Source organism: Dendrobates tinctorius, unplaced genomic scaffold (genome assembly GCF_039654945.1).
Source record: "Dendrobates tinctorius isolate UK_male_01 unplaced genomic scaffold, ASM3965494v1 ptg000175l, whole genome shotgun sequence".
Classification (NCBI taxonomy): Eukaryota; Metazoa; Chordata; class Amphibia; order Anura; family Dendrobatidae; genus Dendrobates; species Dendrobates tinctorius.
In genome coordinates this window covers 5,785,291-5,808,780 of record NW_027361842.1, presented here as the reverse complement: position 1 = coordinate 5,808,780, position 23,490 = coordinate 5,785,291, and the positions used below count along the sequence as shown (strand labels likewise).

General features: G+C 43.7%; 1 protein-coding gene across 3 annotated transcripts in view; it reads left to right on the top strand.

The window, feature by feature from the left end:
* SRP72 (signal recognition particle 72) overlaps positions 1–23,490 on the top strand; it is a 258,727-nt gene that overhangs the window by 222,793 nt on the left and 12,444 nt on the right. For all 3 annotated transcript variants that reach the window (XM_073551352.1, XM_073551353.1, XM_073551351.1), the window contains 5 exons: positions 19,435–19,507; positions 19,580–19,644; positions 22,593–22,688; positions 23,203–23,306; positions 23,384–23,461. In XM_073551352.1, the coding sequence (XP_073407453.1) occupies positions 19,435–19,507; positions 19,580–19,644; positions 22,593–22,688; positions 23,203–23,306; positions 23,384–23,461 (416 nt within the window). The remainder of the gene's footprint in view (positions 1–19,434; positions 19,508–19,579; positions 19,645–22,592; positions 22,689–23,202; positions 23,307–23,383; positions 23,462–23,490) is intronic.

Here is a 23,490-nt window from a genome sequence, read left to right as displayed (position 1 = left end):
GGCCCTTCGGCAACCCGAACATTTACAAAGATAATGGCAGAAGTGGTAGCATTCCTCAGAGGGAAGGAGATGTGAGTCATCCCTTACTTAGACCACCTCCTGGTCTTGGCTCCCTCCAACACCATTCTAAGACAACACCTACAAACAGTCCTACAGACTCTGACATCCCTGGGCTGGATGGTAAACATGGAGAAATCAGACCTGAATCCCTCAACCAGGAAGATCTTTCTAGGGATACTCCTGGATTCCCACAACCAAATATCCTTTCTTTTGTCCACCAAGCAGGTGGGTGTGAGATCAAAAGTTCGGACTCTAAAAAGTCAGAAAACAGTGACCATAAGGTTTGCCATGTCAACATTGGGGTCAATGACTTCATGCATCCAAGCGGTCCCCTGGGCCCAGGCCCACTCAAGGATACTCCAGAGATATGTCCTTTTCCCAGAGACATGGAAAAACAATCTTCAAACTACAGAGAACTGAGAGCGGTAGAAGCCCTAAAGGCAGCAGAAACATTAGTCCGGGGAACCCATGTCCGAATTTACTCCGACAATATGACCACTGTGGCCCATCTACGTCATCAGGGCAGCACAAAATACGGAAGTCTGCAAAACATTTCGGCATGGATATTCAGCTAGGCAGAACACAATCTCCAGTCCCTGTCAGGTCTCTACCTGAAAGGATCCGACAACATCGAGACACTTCTTAAGCCTTTACAGACTTAGATCCAGGGGGATGGAGCCTCAACGCCAGAGTATTCCATACCTTAACCAAAAAATGGTGTCTCCCAGAGGTAGACCTATTTGCGAGCCGGGAGAATGCCAAAACAAAGCATTACTTCTCCATAGGGCTGAACGAGAAACACTCGAGTGGACGCCTTCGCTCACCCGTGGAACTTCGGACTGGCATACGCCTTTCCGCCGATTCCGCTAATACCAAAAACTCTGCAAAATGTCAGGACAGACGGGGTCAACACTATCCTGATCGCCCCTCTCTGGCCAAAAAGGAGCTGGTTCGGAGCCCTAAAACTGATGAACTCAGAGGGTCCCCTGATCCTTCCCACGGACCGCGACCTTCTACATCAAGGTCTCATCCTTCACCCGGCTCCCCACAGTCTAAGCTTGGCAGCCTGGTTTCTGAAACCACAATTCTGAAAGCCAGAGGCTTCTCCGATGCAGTGATAGCTACACTTCAAAAAACCAAACACAAATGCCATATATTCCAAAATATGGAAAACCTTTTCAACATGGTACGGATCCACTCCCAAAGATCCCTTCCACCCCAACGTGTCAAAGATCCTAGACTTCTTACAGGATGGGTTATCCAAGGGTCTGAAACCAAGCACCTTGAAGGTACAAATATCAGCCCTAAGTTCTTTCTTCGATCAAAGCCTAGCAGAGCATCGATGGATCGAGAGATTTATGTCAGCAGCTTCCAGAATCCATCCAAATAAATCCAACATGGCCCCGGCATGGAACCTGAATATAGTACTAAAGGGTCTAACGAACCCTCCATTTGAACCTATCGACCAGGCCCAGATAGATAAACTATCCATGGAAAACGGCACTACTCGTAGCCCTTACAATGGCAAGGAGAGTGGGAGAAATTCAGGCTCTGTCCATCAGAGAACCCTAACTAAAAATTCTGGACGATAGGCTAATTCTTCGGCTAGACCCTTCCTTTGTGCCAAAAGTGTCTTCAGATTCCCACAGATCCCAGGAAATAATACTGCCCTCCTTCTGTGATAGCCCGAGGGACGTGAGAGGGGTTTCCATTCACTGGATGTCCGGCAAGCAGTTCTGACCTATTTGGAAGAGACATAACTTTGGAGGAAAGATCAGAATCTTTGTTCAGTATGGTGGACCAAACAAGGGGAAGAAAGCGTCCAAAAGCTCCCTAGCTAACTGGATCAAAAAAGCGATAATGGCAGCTTATAAAAACCAGGATCTACCTCCTCCCGTATCCCTGAAAGCCCACTCCACCAGAGCTGTCTCCGTCTCCTGGGCAGAAAAAGCTGATTCATCCATTGAGCAGATCTGCAAGGCCGCGACCTGGTCTTCAGTCCATACCTTCATGAGGCATTATAGATTAGATCTTATGTCAGTATGAGATCTAGCCTTTGGCAGGAGTCCTGCAAGCCGTGGTCCCTCCCTAAACCATTATCCTCTGGTATACCTCCTATGTGCTGTCGTGGAGGGGATTAGAGAAAATAGAACTACACTTACTGGTAGTTGGGTTTCTTTTTTTTTTTTTTTTTTTTTTTTTTTTGAATCAGATCTTTTTTATTAAACATTCAGGAATCAATACAGAAAGAATATGACATCTTATATAGCTAGTAAAATTTACATTGAGAGCAAATATTATTTAAAGGGTAAAACTCTTCCTGTGTAAGAATAAATAAAAAGAAGAAATCTCAAAACACAGATATTTGCATAAAATTGAGCCTATAAACATGGCTCCACAAATAAACAAAAATCAAAATTATACATCAGTGCCTCATTTCAGCGGGAAAACCATCCCCGCCAGCCGCGCCACTCCGCATCATATTTCGCCCCCCCCCCCCGCCCCCCACGGATATCAGGTCCAATCCACCCCAGCTCCCTCCCACCGCGCCACTCAAAATCTACTTCGCCACAAAGGGCACTAGACTTTATTTTCACCCCCCAAGCATCCCCTCATCGCAAGCATAACAGCAACTGGTCCAACATCGCATCCCGTACCAGTGCGCCCGAGGGGAGACCCGGTGACTCCATCCATGGCTGCCAAATTTTGTAAAACTTTCTTAATGCATTTCTTTTTAAATAAGCCCCCCTTTCCAATCTGATGACATTATTTAGTTTATTTTTAAGCTCTGACAATGTTGGTGGCATAGGATCCAACCAATGATATGCAAGTATCTTTCTTGCCTGATACAGGATGCGTGCTATTCCCAGGGCCACTGCAGAGTCCGGGTCAACCCCCTCCTCCCACAAATTCAACAAACATAGACGAGGTGACGGTCGTATTGTGATATGGTATACTTGGGCTATGAGTCCCAGGGTCTGCCTCCAGAAATCCCCAATGTGCCCGCACTCCCACATAACATGCATCAAGTGGGCATCATCCTGCCCACACCTAACACATTGTGTATTGGGCCTAAGTCCCATTTTAAATAATAAGCTGGGTGTTTTATATACCCTGTGAATGAGATATATTTGCGAAAGCCGCTGGCACTCAGAAACCGCCATTTTAGGGACCTGTTCTAGAATATCGGACCACTGGTCCTCCGTCAGGGGGCCAACGTCCCGTTCCCACTTATTCTTAGCAGCAGTCAGTGGATATGTCTCCAGATGGGCAGGTAATAATCTTTTATATAATTCAGAGCTAAGTCCCCTAGAAGACTCAGATGTAAGTAGCATATGTAGTGTTTGATTATGTGTCACTATCACCGGATTTGTCCTTCTCTGTTTTTCCAATGCATGTCTTAGCTGTAAGTACTGATAAAAGAAGACGTGCGGGAGGTGAAATTCTGTTCTCAATTGTTCAAAACTCTTAAGAGTATTATTTTGCAAAATTTGTGACACCAGATAAATCCCTTTATCTTCCCATCTTCCGAACCCCACCAGCTTTTTGATCTCTTGCAAATCCGGATTTCGCCACAATGGCCACAATTCCGTAGGCCCATTTATCTTCAAAAGAGACTTACCCCTATCCCACACCTTGAAAATCATAGCCAACGTGGGGTATCGTGCCCCATTTATCTGCCGTCTTCCCACCTCCAACCGGCACCCTGGATATTTCCATACCGATCCTTCCCTCACAATATCACCACCATTGTCACACGCCCCGTCTCTACCCCAACCCTTAAGATGTTGCATCTGGGAGGCTATAAAGTATATGAATGGGTTTGGCACCGCCAATCCTCCCTCCTCCTTCCCTCGCTGCAGTATCTCCAAGCGAATCCTAGCCTGTTTTTTCTTCCAAATTAATTCCCGGAATAATGTATTTATTTTTGCAAAAAAGTCCCTACAGATCCACACCGGAGAATTATGTATCAAATATAATAATTGTGGCATCATTACCATTTTGATTAAGTTAGATCTACCAATATTCGACAACGGCAGGCGACACCAAGTATGTACTTTTGCTCTAAATCGCTGCAACAGGGGCTCCAGATTCAGAGCTCGAAAATCCTTCGGGGCAGGACTAACAATTATACCCAGATACCTAAACCTCCGAACTACAGGGACCGGTATCTGCAAATCTGAGAAATCCGCCGGGAGAGGGTCTATCGGCATTAAAGCTGATTTGGACCAATTAATCCGAAGACCAGACCTCAGCCCAAATTCTCGAATGACCTCCATTGCCGGCAAAATCGAGGAATGTACCTTATCTAAATATAGAAGTAAATCATCCGCGTACAATGATATCCTCAACTCCACAGTTCCACATCTGAATCCCATTATTTCTCTGGACTTCCGAATTGCAACTGCCAATGGCTCCACCGCAGTAGCAAATAGCAAGGGCGAGAGCGGGCACCCCTGTCTAGTACCTCTCCCAAGAGGAAAAGACTCAGAGACCCTGCCATTAGCCCCAACCTTCGCCACCGGCGAGCCATACAACAGCCTCACCCAATTTATAAATCTGTGTCCAAAGCCCATTTTCCGAAGTACCGCCCACAAAAAACCCCACTCCAGACTATCGAACGCCTTAGCGGCGTCTAAGGACAAAATTGCTCTTCCCCCCAACTCCCCAGAACTATGTTGAATCCCCAAGTATAGTTTCCTAAGGTTCATAGATGTGGCTCTGCCTGGGATAAATCCCGTCTGATCCTTCTGTATAACAGATGAGATAACTCGGGACATCCTATTGGCGAGTACCTTGGCCAATAATTTAACATCTGTTGATAATAGGGAAATCGGGCGATATGAATCCGGAACCTCTGGATCCTTTCCGGGCTTTAATATTAAAACTATCAAAGCTTCCCTCATAGATGGCGGGAGGACCCTCTGCCTTTCAGCCTCTTCAAATACCTTAAGTAGCTTAGGTAGCAGTAAGGGTGCATAGGTTTTGTAAAACTCGCCAGGCAGGCCATCCATTCCTGGAGCCTTTTCATTTTGCATCTGACCAAGCGCCTCCTCCAACTCCTCCAACAGGATGTCCCGATCCAATGAATCCCTATCGCTATCAGCCAATGCAGGGAGAGAGAGAGCATCCAGGTACTGCTCAATCTCATTCTCCGTGAGACTGCAATCTGATGTGTATAGTCGCATATAATACCTCCTTATCTCACTCACTATGTCCGCACTGTCTGTCACAGGACCACCCGAGTCCGTTTTTAGCCTATTGATATATGAAGATCCGTCCTGTGCTCTAATGACCGTGGCCAATAAATGTCCTACTCCCTCCCCCTCTATAAAATATTTTTATTTGAGGAAATAACGTTTATTTGCTGCCGCCGACATGAGGTTTTCCCTGAGCGACCCCTGTGCCTTCTCCAAAGCTTTTTTAGTTTCCTCTGTCGGGTTGAGTATCACCGCAGCCTCCGCAACAGACACCTCCTGGATCAGACTCTGGGTGTAGCGTCTATTTTGGCTTTTCCGTGTGCATATTTCTCTAATATATAAGCCCCTGACATAGGCTTTCATGGAATCCCAGACTATGTGTGATGATGCAGAGTACTCATTAAGTTGAAAATATTCTAGAATGGCATCATGCAAAGATCCCCCTATAAGCTGGATCCAGAAGGGATTAAGCTTCCAGATAGGTCTAGATAGGGTGAGGGGGTGTCCCCATGAAAGTGTGACATGTAGCGGCGAGTGATCAGATACACTTCTAGGCAGGTAGGCCACCCCTCGTACATATGGGGTCATGAGTGTATTGCCAATGGCCAGGTCTATCCGTGACATAGCGTGGTGGGAGCTAGAGTAGCAGGAAAACTGTCTGGCTGTGGGGTTTTGGACACGCCAAAGATCTACCATACCCAGCTCCACTAACGTTCTAGCAAATGAGGTTGAGGCTGCATCCTCTGATATGTTTCCCGAATGCAACTTATCCAAATAGGGATGCAAATATGTATTAAAATCTCCTATTAGAAGAGTCGGCGCAGGGGGAAAGGAACCCAAAATAGACAAGATTCTTTTTACTGGTTCGACTGAATAGGGCGGGGGGATGTATATGGCAACCAAAATAAATTGTATACCGTATAACGTGCAAAGCAAACATACAAATCTGCCCCCAGGGTCAACCACTGATTTAGTACATGAGAAGGGGATGGACCTGTGCACCAGCACACTGACACCCCGCGCATGGGTCGAGTACGTGGAATGATATTCATGTGAAACCCATCCCTTTCTTAGCCAATTAATATTATCTTTCACCATGTGGGTCTCAGACATACACAGGATAGCCGGGAGAAATTTCTGCATATTAGTAAATATAGCACATCTCTTATTTGCATCCCCGAGCCCCCTAACATTCCACGCTACAATATTAAGTGATATCGCCATAAGAGCAGACTAAAAAATGAGAAATCGGAACATACTCCACTCCCGAGGGAGAGAGGCAATCTCCACCATCCCTCAGTACAATGAATTGGGCGACACGGCTGACGCACATCACATCCCACAGAACAATTAGGGAATACAACAACAAACGAAAAAAACAAAGGAGGGAGAGGGAGCACTGCACACCAGTGCACAGCGCCCCTACCCCCAAACACAAGTGTAACTTGCACATTTCTCTCAAATAGAGAGAATCAGGGCTAGAAAACTCGCCCAGAGTCCATGCAGGGAGAAGGGTCCACAGCTTGTCACTGTAACGAGTGTCCACAGCAATCCGGTCAGCTCCCGCCCTGAATCCGAAATGGAATGAACAGTAGTAATTATACCAGCATAGCGTCCTAGACAAAAAGGAGTAACAACACCTGGTGGCGAAAAAAGGGAGAACTTCAAGTATTCTTCCTCCTCATGGACCTCTCATTAATATCCAGCCAGGACAGCGCCATTCCCGCCGTATCAAAAAAGTGCGTTTCTCCATTCACATCAATCCGCAGTCTAGCAGGGTACATCATGGAATATGTCACCTGTAAGTCACGTAGGCGTTTTTTAATCTCAATAAATTGCGCCCTTTTACGCTGCACCTCCAGGGAAAAATCAGGGAAAATGGAGACTTTCCTCCCATTAATAGCAAGTTCCTTAATGTCTCTGGATCTGCGCAGGATAGCATCTTTATCTTTAAAGTGTAGGAGCTTAAGCAAGATGGGACGCGGGGGTGCTCCCGGCGGGGGGGCACGCGTAGGGACCCTGTGTGCTCTCTCAATAGTAAAGAATGGGGACAAAACATCTTTACCAAAGGTGTCCATTAGCCATTTTTCAAAAAAGCCAAGTGAGTCAGTCCCCTCCGTCCTCTCCGGAACCCCCACCAGTCGCAGATTACTTCTACGGGAGCGGTTCTCTAAATCATCCACCTTGTTCAGCAGTATTGTAATATTTTGCGTGGCTTTTCCCAGCTCCCGTGTTATTGGTGGCAATTTATCCTCCGTCGCACCAACACGCTCCTCCAGTTCCCCCACCCTGGCAGTCACCCCTCGCAGCTCTTGTTTAATACAGGCCATGTCCTTGGTGACAATCTCCATTTGATTACTTAGAGTGGCCAGTGTGGTATTGCAGGAGTTAATTGCTGCGAGGATTTCTCCCAGTGTGGGCTCAGCAGTCACAGACTCCGGCTGCTCCCCATCCCCCACTCCTTCCTCCTCCAGCACAGGCCCCTGTGTCTGCACATGTTGGGCTGAAGGGGGGCCCAGTTTACTCACTGTTCCCTCCCTGGAGAGATGATCCTCCAGCTCCACGCTGCATCCAGCGTCTGCCTCAGTCTGTGCACTGGGCGATCGAGCAGCAGCAGGAGGCACCCTTGCATATCGTTCCAGCCTGCCAGCAGCTCCCATCGCTCCACTACCAGCCGACTTGTTGTTTGCTGGTGCCATCCTGGATGTAGCAGAGGCGCGCCCCGGCGTCTCCTTATCTTTTTTACTGCTGCGGTTCGACATGGCCCAAGGATCCTCCGCTGTCTAAACGCCCAGGGAGATATTGCAGCCCTCCAGGTCAGTGGGACTCGTCAGCAGTGCCGGTAATCAGGATTTATTGTCGGATCCGGGCAGGAGCTCTCTCACTCCACGTCCTCCCTACATGAGGTCCAGGCCACGCCCCCGGTAGTTGGGTTTCTAAGACCCTCCACGACAGCATGGGTAATTTCCCCCCCTAACAATTTTGTTCATGTGACTTATGTGAATAAATAATATTTCGAGCATTCACTGTATGTGGTCCTTGGAAAACCACTGGGGATTAGAGGAAGGGGAGGGCTATTTAACCTCTTGTTTCCTGTCCCTAATCAGGACGGGGAGGCAACCTTATGTGCTGTCGTGGAGGGTCTTAGAAACCCAACTACCGGTAAGTGTAGTTCTATTTTCAGTGGGTAACCTTTTGATAGGTTAGAAAAATACAGATCATAAAAAACCTATGATTTAAGGGCTTTCTCTGTGGTCCATAAACATGAAGATACAGTGGGGAAAATAAGTATTTGATACACTGCAAGTGTGAGAGACAGAATCACATTGTATGATTTTTACCTAATATGCATTTTATTGCATGAAGTAAGTATTTGATACAATAGAAAAACAGAACCTAATATTTGGTACAGAAATCTTTGTAATTACAGAGGTCAGACATTTCCTGTTGTTCTTGACCAAGCTTGTACACACTGCAGCTGGGCAACATTGAGTTCCATCTCCCTCCAAAGATTTCTATTGAGTTCAGGGCTGGTTACTGGCTAGGCCACTCCAGGACCTTGAAATGCTTCTTACAGACCCACTCCCTTAGTTGCCCTGGCTGTGCATTTCGGGTCTTTGCCATGACCCATCTTCAATTTTCTTACTGAGGGAAGAAGGTTGTTGGCCAAAATTTCACGATACAAGACCCCCATCTATCCTTCCTTCAATGTGATGCAGTTCTCATGTCCCCTCTTTAGAAAAGCACCCACAAAGTATGATGTTTCCTCCACCATGTGTCAAGGTTGGGATGGTATTCTTAGGGTTGTACTTATTCTTCTTCCTCCAAACACAGCGAGTGGAGTTGATGCCAAAAAGTTCTATTTTGGTCTCTAATAAAAAAAAAAAAAAAAAAAAAACTGCGTGGGTTCTCCCCCTATTTTTGCTAACCAGCCAGACAAAATTTACTGCTGGTGGCTGCAACCCTCAGCTGTCAGTTTCAGCAAGGCTGGTTATCAAAAACGGAGAGGTCCACCTGCTGTTTTTTTTTAATTAATTAAAAAAAAAAAAAAAAAAAAAAAACGGTGTGGGGTCCCCCCCCCATTTTTGACTACCAACCTTGCTAAAGCAGACAGCTTGGGGGCTGGTATTCTAAAGGGCATGTCACACTAAGAGATATCGCTATCAATATCGCTATAACTTGTGACGTTATAGCGATATTGCTAGCGATATCGCTGTGTCTGATACTAACCAGCGGGGGAGCGGGTCGTAGGTAATCGCTGATCGCGCGAGAAGAGGCTGGACTGTTTCTCGTCGTCTGCTTCCTGCGGCGCTTCCTGCTGTCAGGACGAGTGACGCGTGGAGCCGGGCGGAAGGACGCAGGATCGCCTGGTGTGACAGGTAAGTAGCGACCCCCGTCCCCAGCGATGTCGCTAGTGAGATCTGCCTGTGTGGCAGCTCACTAGCGACCACCTAGCGATGTACCTGCGATCCTGACCGCGTCATATCGCTGGTCGGGAACGCTGGTACATCGCTAAGTGTCACAGTACCTTTAGGCTGGTAAAGGGCCATGACTTATTAATGGAGAAGGTCTATAAGATATGTGTATATGTATGTGTGTATGTATATATGAACAGAAATCCATTGGTGAGCTTCAAGACAACTCTGACCTCCTTGTTCTGCAAGCAGATAAAGGAGGCGCTGTTGTGACTATGAATGCTGGTCTTTACAAGAAACTTTGAGAATGGGTGGATCATTTTTTTGAAACCTCTAGTCCCATTGACACCCAGTTTTCTTCGGGATTCCAGGGATGATGTTGGAGTCTTGGAGAGAATACAGTGGCAGAAGAACTACACTGGGGAACGCAATTTTTTAGGAGTTAGGTCAGACAACTGTTCTTAATTAATTTTTGGATGCTGAATCCAGAAATGATCTCAGTTTTTCTCTATCACGTCAAGTTTTTGAACTATAGGATTTTTGTCTTCTCAAAAACATGTAAGCTACTGTACCTAAAAAGTTTTTTTTTTTTTTTTTTTTTTTTTTTTTTTATAGTACAAATATGAACAAAAAATGAAATGTATAAGAAATACGCATGACAAATGTTTGTAAAGAACATGATAGTGTTAAAAAAGGAGAGATAGACACAGACACACACACACACACACACACACACACACACACACACACACACACACACACACACACACGTATTTAAGGTAAAAATGTACATTTATAGCTTTTTCTGGAGTGCTTAACTTGAGGACAATCACGTTTGATGCTCCAGCAATAGTCAGCCATCATATGTACATCCCATCTACCCTGGTAACGGTCTTCCATAACCTTCAAATCTTGGTGAAATCGTTCACCTTGCTCATCGCTAACAGCACCAAGATTTTCCGGAAAGATGGCAATGCAGAAAATGTAGTTTAATACTCATGTTGCAACCAAGCGCTTTGTAGCTCTCCAATAGTTTCTGAACAATTTCTTTGTAATTACCGTATATACTCGAATATAAGTCGAGATTTTCAGCCCAAAAAATTGGGCTGAAAGTCCCCCCTCTCGTCTTATATTCGAGTCATATACAAAGGGGGTCAGAGGGGGCGGGGGTGTCAGGTCATACTTACCTGTCCTGACGCTGTGTCTTGAGCCCCCAGCTTCTCCGCGCTCTCTTCCTGCCTTCAGCGCATATTTATGAGTTTTAATGAGCGGTACCACGTGACCGCTGAAGGCAGGAAGAGAGCGCGGAGAAGCTGAGGGCTCCAGACACAGCGTCAGGACGGGTAAGTATAGCGATGCGATACCTGTCCTGCGTCCATGGCTGCTTGCTGCTGTCTGTGTCTGTCATCGGTCAATGACTTCAGACAGCAGAGGGCGCGCCGCGCCCCCTGCAGTCTGAACGTCACTGACTGATGACGTGGCAGATAGCGGTGAGCAGCCATGGACGCAGCACAGGTGAGTATCTGATACCCAGCGACGGAGAGGTGAGTATGTCATTTTTTTATTTTTACATGCAGCGGCAGCACATGGGGGAATAATCTTAAGGAGCTTCTAATGGGGGCAGCATATGGGGGAACAATATGGAGCTTCTTATGGGGGCAACATATGGGGGAATAATCTATGAAGCTGCTTATGGGGGCACAATATGGAGCTTCTAATGGGGGCAGTATATGGGGGAACAATATGGAGCTTCTAATGGGGGCAGCATATGGGGGAATAATCTGGAGCATTTCCCACCCTAGACGTATACTCGAGTCAATAAGTTCTCCCAGTTTTTTGTGGCAAAATTAGGGGGGTCGACTTATACTTGGATCGACTTATACTCGAGTATATACACGGTACTTACACGTGTATTTCCAAGAAAGTTCTTGACGACGTCTTTGAATGATAACCAAGCATTCTTCTCAAGATCTGACATAGTCCCGGTGAAATGTTCATCTTTGATGAGCTGTCGAATTTGTGGACCATCAAACACACCAGCCTTGATTTTTTTCAATGGACAGTCCAGGAAGTGCCAACATGATGTACTTGAAACAGTCGCCGTCAGTTGGCAATGCTTTTACAAATTGCTTCATGAGACCTAGTTTTATGTGCAGAGGTGGGAATAGTATATTCTTCCTGTCAACAAGCTGCTGATGTAGAATGTTAGGATCTCCAGGTTTAAGATCAGATCTTGGAGGCCAATTCGACTCAACCCAATGCTTTTCTCGAGCTCTGCTATCCCACATACAGAGAAAGCAGGGATACTTTGTGTACCCACGTTGCTGACCAAGAAGGAAGCAAACCATTTTAAGGTCAACACAGATGATCCAATTGTGTGTCATATTTCAATAACTCAATAACTCTCTTTACATCTCCATGTTCTTCACGAAGAGAGACAGAATGCCCAATAGGGACTGCACCAAATAAATTGCCATTGTGTAGAAGGACACACTTAAGACTCCGCTTTGAGCTATCAATAAACTGTCGCCATTCATTTGGATTGTACATTGAAAGCCCTAATTCTTGTAGTAAACCAGGAATATTATGGCAAAACACAAAACCGCTGTCACACCGAAAGTACTGCAAAAATGTACTTTATCTAGTACGAAAGTATGATACCTTCGCTCCTTGTTCAAGTAACTGTTTCTCATTCAGCCTTGATGCTAGTAATTCTGAAGCTTTTTTTGATAAGCCCAATTCACGTGCTAAATCATTTAACTCGTGCTGATCAAATCCCTTACGAACTGAATCCTTGTGACTTTCAAATTCTGCATCATTGCTGTCACTGTGTTCGTCAACATCACTCAGAACTTCTAGAGATGGTAGCTGTTCGAAAACTGGCACTGGAATTTCAGCTGAATGAGGCATTGGTCTGATAGCTGACGGTAGTTTTGGATATTCTATTTTACTTTTATTTTTCCTGTTAAATCCTGATATTTTCACTAAACAGAAGTAACAGTCTGTGGAATGACTTTTTTGCTCTCTCCACACCATGGGGATACCAAATGCCAACTTTTCACGTGTTCCTTTGGTCCACATCCGTAAACTCTCGACACACTGCTTGCACACTATGTGAGGGGCCCATGGCTTATCTTGATCACCGAGTTTTACTTTAAAATATGCAAAATATGCTTGTTTGACAAATGCACTGATGTTTGCCCTTTGAACTGGAATGGTGAAAACACCACAAATATAGCAGAAGGAGTCAGGGTTGTTTAGGCATTTACGACGAGAGGAAGGAGCAGACATGATCTGAAACACAGGAAATATGTACATAAGTAAATAAAACACTGAGATGGAAAGTTACAAGCTTTGAAAACTAACAAAGAAAAAAATCATAAAAGATATATAAATTACAACTAAGCGCCCAATGTAAAGAGAAAAGCTATCACAAATCCTATTTATTCCTACTATGATACATTTTTTTGTGTAAAGCTATTGATAATTATGACGTATTGGGAGCTGTACACACCTCTCACCACACTGTCTCAGTTGTGACTACTCTTACAAGTTGCCACGTAGCTCTATATGAGTCGAATTGTACTCAGATAACAAGTCTTATTACAGAAATCAGTGCAATTGTGCTTCTATGACAGGTAAGTTGAGGAGGAAAAACTGACTACATTTTTGGAATCAGCATGCCAATTTTAGTATAAATCAGCTCAAAAACCTAACTCAACAGAAATTTTTTTTCAAATTGTTCCCCAGTGTTATGTTTGGTTGTTATTGGGACTTTATCCCTCTATTCCACATCATATACCGTATTTTTCGCTTTATAAGACGCTCCGGATTATAAGACGCACCACAATTTTTGAGGAGAAAAATAAGAAAAAAATATTTTTTAATAAAATGGTGGTGCCTCTTATAATCCTTGCATCTTATTGCTTACCGGGGTTGGTGGCTGCGGTGTAGAGGGATCCCAGGCTCGCTGCTGGAGGAGGCAGGCGTGGAGTGATGCTGCAGGCCGCATTCAGGGATGAGGGGGGGCTCCGATGTGTGCTGTTGCAGAGTCTTGTGCTGGTGTCAGGTTTCTCCACTTGTCCGGCGGTTGGAAGCCGGTGCTGCGGGTGCTCCGGTGCGGCGTTGTGTGCCCATCGATGCCCGGGGCTCTGCCGACATTGTTCGACAGACCAGAGCCCCAGCATTTCCTCGGTTCCCTGTATATGTGCGCTGAAGTGCCGGTAAAAAAAAAATGGCCGCCGGCGCGTGCGCAGATGGGATCTCGGGACCAGTTCTCGAGAGATGAGATCTGAAATCTCATCTCTCGAGAGCTGGATCCCGAGATCCCATCTGCGCACGCGCGGCGGCCATATTTTTGCAGGCACCACCGCGCGCACACAGGGAACCCAGGGAAAATGGCCGCCGGCGCGTGCGCAGATGGGATCTCGGGACCCACCTCTCGAGAGATGAGATTTCAAATCTCATCTCTCGAGAACTGGGTCCCGAGATCCCATCTGCGCATGCGCCGGCGGCCATCTTTTTACCGGCACACAGGGAACTGAGGAAATGCCGGGGCTCTGGCCTGTCGCTCAATGTTGGCAGAGCCCCGGGCATCGACGGGCACACAACGCGGCACCGGACACACCCGCAGCAGCGGCCAGCAACCGCCGGACGCCCCCGATCACAGCCTAGGTAAGGCATGTCCGCTTTGTAAGACGCACCCCTGTTTTCCCCCCAAATTTTGGGGGGAAAAAAGTGCGTCTTACAAAGCGGAAAATACGGTAGCTCTGAGATGCATTAGGTACTATTTACATCGGTACAACTCATATGACACAAACATCCAAAATTGTATTCTGCAATAGAGTTTCTCCTTGAACACAACTATTTTTCATTTAACAATAGATACACAGGGCGCTAGCATGGGAGCACGTTTTTCTCCATCCCTTGCTAATATAGTCATGGCTACATGGGAGGAAAATTTCATATTTTGTGATGACAACCCTTATAAAGATGGTATTGTTTGGCTAGGAAGATACATTGATGATTTGGTGTTTATTTGGGATAAAAATATTTTGGGAGATACTTTTATTAGTGATTTTTTTTTCAACTATCTAGACACCAATGATTACAACCTTAAATTTAGCAGCTCGGTACATAATTTTTCGGCCAATTTTCTGGACTTGACTCTAACAGGTGATTTGATCACACATCAGATTAATATTTCACCATACAGAAAAAATACGTATTGTAACAGTATTCTAACGGCTAATTCCAATAATTAAAAACATTCCTCTTGGTGAACTGATCCGGTTAAAAAGAAATAGCACACAAGAAGCAGACTTAGCCTGCACCAGATTAAGTGAACGAGGTTATCCCAGTTATTATCTGGAAAGAGCAAAAAAAAACTGGTAGATAATATGGATAGAGCCCATTGCTGTACTCTAAAAAGAAAAAGACAAAATGCAATAATATTGGTAATGGTTCAAATAAAGTTACTTTTACTACATCTTTTAGTCCCCAGTATCATAATATTGTTGCGATTTAAGAAATATCTGCCCATTCTGTGTCAAGATAAAATCTTAAAAACACTGGTAGATAGTGAATCTATTTTGTTTGCTAAACGTGCCCCCACTCTTAAGGTACTGTCACACTAAGCGATATCGCTAGCAATATCGCTATAACTTGTGACATTATAGCGATATTGCTAGCGATATCTGTGTCTGATACTTAACCAGCGGGGGAGCGGGTCGTAGGTATCGCTGATCGCGCAAGAACAGGCTGGACTGTTTCTCGTCGTCAGCTTCCTGTGGAGAGACGAGCGTGGAGTCGGGCGGGAGGACGCAGGATCGCCTCGTCTGACAGGTAAGTAGCGACCCCCGTCCCCAGCGATGTCGCTGGTGAGATCTGCCTGTGTGGCAGCTCACTAGCGACCACTTAGCGATGTACCAGCGATCCTGACTGCGTCATATCGCTGGTACATCGCTAAGTGTGACAGTACCTTAAGTTCACTTTTATCTTCTAGCCTTTTCAGGGATCCCTTGTCTCTCAACTCACAGGACACCAACTGGTTAAAAACCAAAGGTTTCTATTGGTGTGGAGCTAATGTGTGCAAATGTTGCAAGCATGCTAAAAAATCAAAAACATTTATGTCTATGCACAATAATAAGACTTGTGATATTCTTTCATATATTAATTGTAATACCGCCAATGTTATCTATTTAATTGTGACATTTGCAACAAACAGTATGTAGGTTGCACTATGAATACTTTAAAAAAAAAAAAAAAAAAAAAAAAGGATCAGAAAACATCTTTCTGATGCAGTTAATTTGCCACCAGCAGGAGCCTCTGTAGTTTCCCGACACTATACATGGGGGTGATGTCAAGGGTTTTTCTTTTATAGGCATTGAACCGGTTAAAAAAACAGAAAGGGGGGGGAATTATCACAAAAAAATTCTTGCAAGAGAAAGCAATGGATGTTTCTTTTAGATACAAGGTTACCACCTGGATTCAGTAATAGAATGGATCTAGCAATACATTATAAATAATTTCTTAGCACTACTTAGAAAAACATGATATATCATATTTCAGTCATAATGTTTTCATCACACAACACCGTTGTATTAATGTAATAATGTGTGTTTTTATTTCTCGTTATCCTGGTCAGATAACTTTGTTAGCGCAGGTACTGTTCATACTGATGCTTTTTTTTTCTCTACTTGTTTCCGGAAACTATAGAGTTAACATTGAAGGATGTTATTTACACCTGTTACTACTTCTTGATTATGAGGTTAAGAAATGTTTTTTTCTACTTAAGAATGTTGGAGTATTCCAGAAGCAGTTTGAGACCGTGAAGAAGGCGGCAGTTGTTACCGCCGAAACGCGTAGTCTGTTCAGCATCATGTCTGCATCTTGTTACTGAACTCTAGATTTTTTTTTAAATTATCTGCAATAAAATTTCTTGGATTTTATTATACCACCTGAAGTTTCCACTTGCTGGACTTTTCTGCCTTGATTTATATATATATATATATATATATATATATATATATATATATATATATATATATATATATACCGGGTGAGTCATAAAGGACAGATGTATTTGAAGTGGCTATAACTCACCACCAGGTGGAGGTAGAGATGTGCGGGAGGCGGGGTTATGTTTGTGAGGTGAAAGCATTGTTTTTATTTTAGTTTCAGTTTAAGCTATGGTGCCGTGGACGATAGAACATCGCGTTTTTGCGTACGACAGTTTTGTCAAGAATAATGAGTGTATCACAGCCGTTCAGCGTGAGTTTCGGCGTCATTTCAATATTCACAGAAATCAAGCTGTTCCCGCTCGTAACACTATCCTACGTTGGGTTGAAGCACTCCGTACACGAGGTACACTAATGAACAAACGACCACCGGGGGCTCCACGAACGGCACGTACCCCTGAAAATGTGGAACGCGTCAGGCAAGCCATGCTGCGTAGTCCGAGTCGATCTGCTCGGAAACATTCTTTAGAACTTGCCCTCAGTAATCGTACAGTAAGGCGTATTTTGCATTTAGACCTGCATTTCCACCCCTATAAATTGGCCATTGTGCAACAGTTGGAGCGCGGGGATTACGCAGCGCGACTGAAGTTCGCACATGAGATGGAAGCAATTATTGAGCAAAACGACAACCTTATTTTATTCATGAGTGATGAAGCTCATTTCCATGTCAATGGCATGGTTAATCAGCAGAACTGCCGTTATTGGGCCTATGAAAATCCGAAAGAATTACATGAACGACCGCTGCACAGCCCTAAGGTAACGGTGTGGTGCGCTATGGGCAAATATGGCGTGATCGGTCCGTACTTTTTCGAAGGCGATAATGGCAATACTGTTACCGTGAACTCACAACGTTATATCGCCATGATAAATAACTTCTTTGTTCCTGAGTTACGACGGCAACATATCCCCATCTCTAGTGTGTGGTTTCAACAAGATGGGGCAACGGCCCACACAGCCGGAGCAACAATGAACGTTCTTCGCCCTCTCTTCCCTGGTCGCATCATTTCCAGGTTTGGCGATATTAATTGGCCTCCTAGGTCCCCAGACCTGTCCATGTGCGATTATTACTTATGGGGTCACCTCAAATCACGTGTATACAAGCTTAAGCCTCGATCATTACAAGAACTGAAGGAAGCTATTCGAGTGGAAGTTGCCCAAATCGACAGAGTTGTGTTGGAACGTGTTGATGCCAACTTCCAAGAACGCCTTTGGAAATGCATCACTGATAATGGCCACCACATGGCAGATGTTGTTTTCCACACTTGAATTTGTCAAATATTTGTCAGTATACGTAACCAAATCTGTGAATACATTTATATTTAATAAATATTTAACGATTTTATGATTAGTTTAAAAACGTCCGTCCTTTATGACTCACCCGGTATGTGTATATATATATATATAATATATTGTGTGTGTATATATATATATATATATATATATATATATATATATATATATATATATATATATATATATATATATACACACACACAGCAGGGCTCCTGCTTTCACTATAATTAGCGGCAGCAGGTGATGAAGTACTTATTTTGTGCAATAGAATACAATTGAATTGTTTAGAAATCGTGCAATGTGATTTTCTGTTTATTATTTCTAGATTCTGTCTCTCACAGTTGAGGTGTATTTACGATAATTACACACCTCTTCATTGTTTGTAGGTGGGAAAAATTGTAAAATTGGCAGTGTATGAAATACTTATTTTCCCCGCTGTGTTATGAATGAGTCACCGGAGGAGGAAAAAACAAAAATACAAGCTAAGTCCAGAAAACCGGAGAGGTTGGTAGCTAGCGGATTGCAGACCCCTGATCCTATTCACAACAACTAACAGTAGCCGTGGGGTGTTCCTGCGGTGGTCCTAGACACCTCGTTCACAGCCGGAGAACTAAATAAACCTAAAGAAAGAAAGGGGAAATCTAAACTGCCCCAGAGCAGACCCCAAAGCAATAGAAAGCCCCCAACATGTATTGACGGTGAAAACAGATGAAAACACAAACGCAGACAGAAAGACAGGCTGAGCAAACGATGGGGCCCTCCCTAACTAGATAGGACAGGAAAGAAAAGCAACTGTCTGCAATCACGCAAAAACCCTGCCAAAAATAATGTCCAACACGTCTGATAGAAAAGGCCCTGAAGTCACTAGATTTCAAAATCACTATATCAGCACTCGGGTATATTCTGAAAACAGAGCAAAGAGATCAACTGATCAGAGACCAAAATGGAGTTCAGCCAGTCCCAACCAGGGCTGGCTGAACACAAACACTAAGTAAACAGACAAAATCTCATGGCACGATAGCAGAGCAAAAACTTAGCTTTAGTAGACATGACTAAACTGGAGGCCAGAGCTCAGAGCAGAGAGGATCACCAGCAACCCAGCAGGGCGTCGGCGGCCTTATATCCAGTCAGAGATTCCGGATGTCCAGTCACACTCCACCTGTTCAGATGACAGGGTTTTTCCCATCCAAATCAATTTCACTACCTCCTTTCACCAGCAGAGGGAGTTCATCGGACATCAAAGGTGAAGGAGAAAATGAGCTCATAACACCACTGTACATGTATGCATAAGAGTTTAACATAAAAATTAAATGAAGTAGGTTAAATTTTGAGGATATAATTTTTTATTAAGTATTTTTCCCAAAATCCCTGTCATTAACTTCTTGATCTGAAATATATTGTATTCGAATCAATCCACTAAAATGATTTATTTTAATATTTTTGTAGGAATTTGCTGATCAGAATCCAGCCCATGCACCCCAAATCAAACTAACAATGGCACAATTAAAACTCTCACAAGGTATGCAACTCCCCCACACCTCCCCAAAATAAATAAATGTATATATTATATATTATTTTTTTTTATTCTCAGGAAATGTAACCAAGGCATGCATGATCATGAAAACGATTAAGGAACTGGAGCACAGACCTGGCCTGGTGAGTTTGTACATGTACATTACGGAATATTTTTTTAGTGTTACGCGCAGTAGACATCATGGGTTTCACTGTTTCGTCTTCTCCCTTCTTGTAATCCTAATGTAAACGATCACCATTATGATCTACGAAAAATTAGTAGGACTTCATCCAAAGTTAAAAAAAAGCAAAAAGTTAATGTTGAAGGCTAAATTTTTATGGCTTGAAGTGTTGACACCCTTGAAATTTTTTTCCAAAAATTGAGTTATTTCTTGCAGAAAATTATTGCAATTACACGTTTTGTTACACAAATGTTTGTCCTTTGTGTGTTGGAACACCACAAAAACAGAGGGGGGGAAAAAAGGCAAATGGGACATATGAAAAATGGGCAAAATAAAATTGTTGGCACCCTCAACTTAATATTTGGTTGCACACCAATTGGAATAAATAACTGCAATTGCTTCCTATAACCATCAACAAACTTCTTAAATCTCTCATTTTGGAATTTTGGACCACTCTTCTTTTGCAAACTGCTCCAGGTCTCTCATATTTGAAGGATGCCTTCTCCCAACAGTAATTTAAGATCTCTTCACAGGTGTTCAATGGGATTTAGATCTGAACTCATAGTTGGCCACTTCAGAACTCTCCAGCGCTTTGTTTCAAGCCATTTCTGGCTGCTTCTTGAAGTACCGTATTTTGCGTAGTATAAGACGCACCCTATATTTTGAGGAGGAAAAATAGGAAGTTTTTTTTTTTTTTTTTTAATAAAATTGTGGTGCTTCTTATCTATGCGTTTTATTTCTCTGGGGGTGGTGGCTGCGGTGAAGTGGGTTTTCAAGGATGGCTGCTGGAGGAGGCAAGAGTGAAGCGTTGCTGCAAGCCGCAGGCTGAGATGAGGGGGTGTTCCGATGTGAGCCGCTGCGGGTTTTTGCTGGTGTGGGGGCTCTGCCGAAATTTTCTGAAAGCCCAGAGCCCCCGCACTTACATGGTTTACTGTGCGGTGGACTCCGGGAAAATGGCTGCCGGGGCATGCACAGAAAGATCTCTGCACCACCGAGCAGCCGCGCACATCGGAACACCCCCCCTCATCCCAGCCTGCATCAGCGATCCACTCTTGCCTCCTCCAGCAGGGACCCTGCTGTACCACGGCCGGTAAGGTATATCCGCATTATAAGACGCATCCTCATTTTCCCCAGAAATTTAGGGGAAAAAAGTGTGCATCTTATCTGAGAAATACGGTATGTTTGCAGTCATTGTATTGCTCTAAGGTCCATTGTCTAGGATGCAAACCCAGCTATTTGACACTGGGCACTACTCTGCGACCCAAAATCCTTTGGTAATCTTCAGATTTCATGATGCCTTGCGCACAGTCAAGGCACCCAGTGCACATCTTTGAAGCTCCATCATACTTGACTGTAGGAACTGTGTTCTTTTCTTTGTAAACCTCATTACATTTTCAGCAACCAGTAGAAAAATGTACTTTACCAAAAAGCTCTATCTTGGTCTCATCTATCCACAAGATGCTTTCACAGAAAGATTTTGCTTACTTGTGTGAGTTTTGGTAAACTGCAGTCTAGCAATTTTATGTCCCTGTGTCAGCAGTAGGGTACTTCTGGGTCTCCTTCCACAGTGTTTAATTTAATTCTAATGTCGACAGACAGTTCGTGCTGACACTGATGCACCCTGAGCCTGCAGTACAGCTTGAATTTCTTTGGAATTTGATTGGTGCTGTTTATCCACCATCCAGACTATCGTGCGTTGCAACCTTTCATCAATTTTTCTCTACTGTCCATGTCGAGGGACATTAACTACAGTGTCATTGGTTGTAAGCTTCTTGATTATGTTGCCCACCGTGGACATCAAGATATCTAGAGATAGACTTGTAACCTTGAGTGTTAATCTTGCTCAAGAATTTTGGTTCTCAAGTACTCAGACAGTTCTCTTCTCTTTCTGTTCTCCATGCTTAGTATGGCACATAGAGACGCAATGCAACAATTGAGTCAACTTCTCCCCTTTCTATCTCACTTCAGATGTGATTTTCATATAGCACACACCTGTTACTTGCCACAGGTGAGTTTGAATGAGCATCACATGCTTGAAACAAAGTTGTGTATCCACAATTTTGGAAAGGTGCCAACAATTTTGTGAAATCATGTCCAATTTACCCCCCCCCCCTTAACAAACTGTAGTAATTTGTGTGGATAAATACTCATTTTTCTGGAACAATTTCAAGGATGCCAACACTTTCGGCCATAACCGTGTATATCGCTCCTTATATTAGTAATGTAACAAATATGCACATGTGAAAATATTGAAGCAACATTAAAGGGGTTGTCCTGTCTAAAATAAGTCTGCAGTCACTCGTTCTGCCAATATACTGTAGTCCCTCTACAAGCGAGGTTCAGTAGCTGTCACCATCAATCAGTAATTTTTCACAATTACAGTAGTAGAAAAACTTATTCATTTTTGAGGTGCTGTTATTAATAAATGGAGGCTTGCTAAGGATAATGACATTCCTACCATAGACAATTATGGTGCCCATGGAGAGGGTGCCTAGCTCTGAACACCGGACATAGAATTATTGTATTTCTCTCCAGCCACCACTAGGGAGAGCTCTCTGTACAGATTTTTCCAGCCTCTACATATTCCATGTGTAATAAGCTTCCCCCTCCTTGAGTACTGTGTGAAGGGAAGCTGGGCCTAATGCCTATGGAGGAAAGCGAATGACAAAGTTGAACAAAACCTACTGGCAAGCCGGCTCAACTATTATTTCAATGTACATCACAGTCCACGAACATTAAAATGTCTAGAAATTAGATATTGCTGCCTTTGTCAGAATCGTATAACGGCCTTGATTCTGCATTACTCTGTCTCTTAACATGTGAAATATTTAGTATTCGTGCATTTTTCTGTCTATGCACTTTAGTTTTTGCTTCTAAACTTTCATATTGTGGCATTTTTCCATGTTCCAGGTATCCGCACTAGTGACTATGCACAGCCATGATGAAGATATTGACAGTGCTATAGAAGTGTTTAACCAGGCAATCAGTTGGTACCAAGCAAAGCAAGTAAGTAATTTGTTCATTCAAATGATTCTAAAATGCATCTCTAGTGCTCACATTCCCTAAGTTGAAACTTAAAAGGAACCTGTATTGTTGTATTTGCATCTTTGGAAAACCTAATATAAAAAAATAGAATCTGAGCAGAATGATCCGTAGGTTTGTGGGAAAGTGTCAGTAAACCTTGCATTTTATTAATTGAAATCCTTGGTGTATATGTATTTGGGTCTAGGGGGCGGTCCTACTAGTGAATGACAGCTGTCACTGCATACAGTCATATAGGGAAGACTGTCATCACTGGATAGGACCACCCACCAGACTCATAATTGCAAAACGGCACCAGAGACTGTAAAATCATAAAATGCAAGTTTTACTGACTTTCCCTCAAAAAATTTTTTCTGAGCAGTGCCTCCTTCTGCATGAGGTGCATTGCTTCCATGTTTTCATCACTTGCATATCATTAACACATTTAGCAATTCTATAATTTCCATATTTATTTTAAAAAAAAATGTTCTTCTAATAGCCAAACTCTCCAGCACACTTAGCCCTAATAAGAGAAGCTTCAAACTTCAAGTTAAAACATGGCCGGAAGAAGGAAGCCATCAATGACCTGGAACAACTATGGAAGTGAGTTTTTTTTTTTCTCACCTTTTAGACTGTTAAGAGTTGAACGAGCAATACAGTAATCAATTATATCATTACAGACAAAACCCCAAAGACACTCATACGTTGGCACAGCTAATCTCCGCATACTCCCTTGTGGATGCGAATAAGGCAAAAGTGTATCCTTTTTTATGGTTTTCATACTGCA